Source organism: Salmo salar, unplaced genomic scaffold (assembly GCF_905237065.1).
Source record: "Salmo salar unplaced genomic scaffold, Ssal_v3.1, whole genome shotgun sequence".
Taxonomy (NCBI): Eukaryota; Metazoa; Chordata; class Actinopteri; order Salmoniformes; family Salmonidae; genus Salmo; species Salmo salar.
In genome coordinates, this window is record NW_025547446.1 from 183,411 (window position 1) to 187,166 (window position 3,756).

At 47.9% G+C, this 3,756-nt stretch overlaps 1 protein-coding gene across 1 annotated transcript; it reads right to left on the reverse strand.

The window, feature by feature from the left end:
* Positions 1-1,565: 1,565 nt before the first annotated feature.
* LOC123731859 (histone PARylation factor 1-like) lies at positions 1,566-3,707 on the reverse strand (the record flags this gene model as incomplete). The annotated part of the gene is given in 3 exon segments (XM_045711252.1): positions 1,566-1,888; positions 2,659-2,831; positions 3,620-3,707. Coding segments are annotated over 3 exon segments (396 nt in total), but the record flags the coding sequence as incomplete, so codon positions are not given.
* Between the last annotated feature and the right edge of the window lie 49 nt (positions 3,708-3,756).

A 3,756-nucleotide genomic window follows, 5' to 3' on the forward strand; every position in this document is an offset into this window, starting at 1 on the left:
TAGGAGGGTCTCTCTCCAGGACCAATGGGAGGGTCTCTCTCCAGGACCAATAGGAGGGTCTCTCTCCAGGACCAATAGGAGGGTCTCTCTCCAGGACCAATAGGAGGGTCTCTCTCCAGGACCAATAGGAGGGTCTCTCTCCAGGACCAATAGGAGGGTCTCTCTCCAGGACCAATAGGAGGGTCTCTCTCCAGGACCAATAGGAGGGTCTCTCTCCAGGACCAACGGGAGGGTCTCTCTCCAGGAACAGGGTTGGCCAGCCCGGTACTACACCGTGAGGGACCTCTGACCTCATCCAATGGGTTTTGAAGAAGCGAGGAGCCAAGGAAATTACAGACAGACAGGACCTAATAACAGTCAGACAGGACCTAATAACAGACAGACAGGACCTAATAACAGACAGACAGGACCTGTTAACAGACAGACAGGACCTCATAACAGACAGACAGGACCTCATAACAGTCAGACAGGACCTAATAACAGACAGACAGGACCTAATAACAGTCAGACAGGACCTCATAACAGCCAGACAGGACCTCATAACAGTCAGACAGGACCTAATAACAGACAGACAGGACCTAATAAAAGACAGACAGGACCTAGTAACAGACAGACAGGACCTAATAACAGACAGACAGGACCTAATAACAGACAGACAGGACCTAATTACAGACAGTCAGGACCTAACAGACAGACAGGACCTAATAACAGACAGACAGGACCTCATAACAGTCAGACAGGACCTAGTAACAGTCAGACAGGACCTCATAACAGACAGACAGGACCTAATAACAGCCAGACAGGACCTCATAACAGCCAGACAGGACCTAATAACAGTCAGACAGGACCTCATAACAGCCAGACAGGACCTCATAACAGCCAGACAGGACCTCATAACAGTCAGACAGGACCTAATAACAGACAGACAGGACCTAATAACAGACAGTCAGGACCTAATAACAGACAGACAGGACCTAACAGACAGACAGGACCTAATAACAGTCAGACAGGACCTCATAACAGCCAGACAGGACCTCATAACAGCCAGACAGGACCTCATAACAGTCAGACAGGACCTAATAACAGACAGACAGGACCTAATAACAGACAGTCAGGACCTAATAACAGACAGACAGGACCTAACAGACAGACAGGACCTAATAACAGTCAGACAGGACCTCATAACAGTCAGACAGGACCTAATAAGTCAGACAGGACCTCATAACAGCCAGACAGGACCTCATAACAGTCAGACAGGACCTCATAACAGTCAGACAGGACCTAATAACAGACAGACAGGACCTAATAACAGACAGTCAGGACCTAATAACAGACAGACAGGACCTAACAGACAGACAGGACCTAATAACAGTCAGACAGGACCTCATAACAGTCAGACAGGACCTAATAAGTCAGACAGGACCTCATAACAGACAGACAGGACCTAATAACAGTCAGACAGGACCTCATAACAGCCAGACAGGACCTCATAACAGTCAGACAGGACCTAATTACAGACAGACAGGACCTAGTAACAGACAGACAGGACCTAATAACAGACAGACTCTTAGAAATATAATCCTTTATTCCACATATGCACACACAGAGACAGACGCCCCCGGTACCGTTCAACGACAGCAGCACCAAAAACCACAACAAGACTAAATAAAACACACGGTGGTCAGAGATAACAACAATCCATCCCTCTTCTTCTTCTCTCTCTCCCCTTCTTCTTCTTCTTCCGTGGTTTTCTTCAGGCTGAGGTGAGTTGGTCCAGGTTTTCGTGGGAGCGGCTGGAGAGGTGAGCCTCCAGGATCTCTCCGAACAAGCCCCTCTTCAGCAGGCTGTAGGCCATGGGCAGCAGCTGTCTGATCACCTTGTAGAAGTACTGGGGGACACAGGAAACTGAGGGTCAGACAGACACACAATGGAAGACAGGAAACAGAGTCTGGAAGACAGGAAACAGAGAGTCAAGACAGACACACAATGGAAGACAGGAAACAGAGTCTGGAAGACAGGAAACAGAGAGTCAAGACAGACACACAATGGAAGACAGGAAACAGAGAGTCAGACAGACACACAATGGAAGACAGGAAACAGAGAGACAGACAGACACACAATGGAAGACAGGAAACAGAGTCTGGAAGACAGGAAACAGAGTCAGACAGACACACAATGGAAGACAGGAAACAGAGAGACAGACAGACACACAATGGAAGACAGGAAACAGAGAGTCAGACAGACACACAATGGAAGACAGGAAACAGAGTCTGGAAGACAGGAAACAGAGAGACAGACAGACACACAATGGAAGACAGGAAACAGAGAGACAGACAGACACAATGGAAGACAGGAAACAGAGTCTGGAAGACAGGAAACAGAGAGTCAAGACAGACACACAATGGAAGACAGGAAACAGAGTCTGGAAGACAGCAAACAGAGAGTCAAGACAGACACACAATGGAAGACAGGAAACAGAGTCTGGAAGACAGGAAACAGAGAGTCAGACAGACACACAATGGAAGACAGGAAACAGAGTCTGGAAGACAGGAAACAGAGAGTCGTTGGTGGCTCTACACTGAGATCTGTATCAGTGTGTTGACGTGCCATTTTCCGTGGAGAACAGGTGTTGAAGTGTGTGTGTGTGTGTGTGCGTACGTGCGATCCGTAGCAGAAGAGGTCGATGCCCAGCTCCAGCCCCATGCCGTAGTCACACTCATCGTTAGCGAACTGGACGAAGGTCATGATCTCTTGCAGAGGCCCGAAAGCCTTCATCCTGTCTTCATCGGACCTGGCCTCTGCTATAGCCTTACACAGCTTCTTCAGACTGGCTACACACACACACACACACACACACACACACACACACACACACACACACACACACACACACACACACACACACACACACACACACACACACACACACACACACACACACACACACACACACACACACACACACACACACACACACACAAAGTGTTTCTGAAACCTGTTCCACATTCCATTCAACTTCTCCAGGGATAATAATTAGAGCGTTCTGGAGTATTCTACAGCGGTATGGAGTGTTCTGGAGTATTCGACTAGTTCCAGAGTATTCTACAGCGGTATGGAGTGTTCTGGAGTATTCGACTAGTTCCAGAGTATTCTACAGTGGTATGGCGTGTTCCAGAGTATTCTACAGTGGTATGGAGTGTTATGAGGTATTCTACAGTGGTATGGCCTGTTCTAGAGTATTCTACAGCGGTACGGAGTGTTCTGGAGTATTCGAGTGGTTCTACAGTATTCTACAGCGGTATGGAGTGTTCTGGAGTATTCAAGTTGTTCTAGAGTATTCTACAGTGGTATGGCGTGTTCTGGAGTATTCGAGTGGTTCTAGAGTATTCTACAGTGGAATAGAGTGTTCTAGAATATTCTACAGTGGTATGGAGTGTTCTGGAGTATTGGAGCGGTTCTACAGTATTCTACTTGTAGTGTAGACCTTTGCATAGGGTAAATATATTATAAACAAATTATGTTCTGGCCCACTGACTACGAGCTGCCAAAAACATTGGCCCGAGACCAAACCTAGTTACCGCTGTTCTAGAGTTGTTCTAGAGTTGTTCTAGAGTCTTACCGTCTGTCTCTGGCAGCTCCCGGTAACCAACGGCATTCTGGTCAACAGGCACCACCAGGCCCGCTCCGTGGAAGGTCTTGGTCACAACCTGGACACGGACAGGGGGCAGTTAGACCTTCTAGAACCGTCTCAGTACT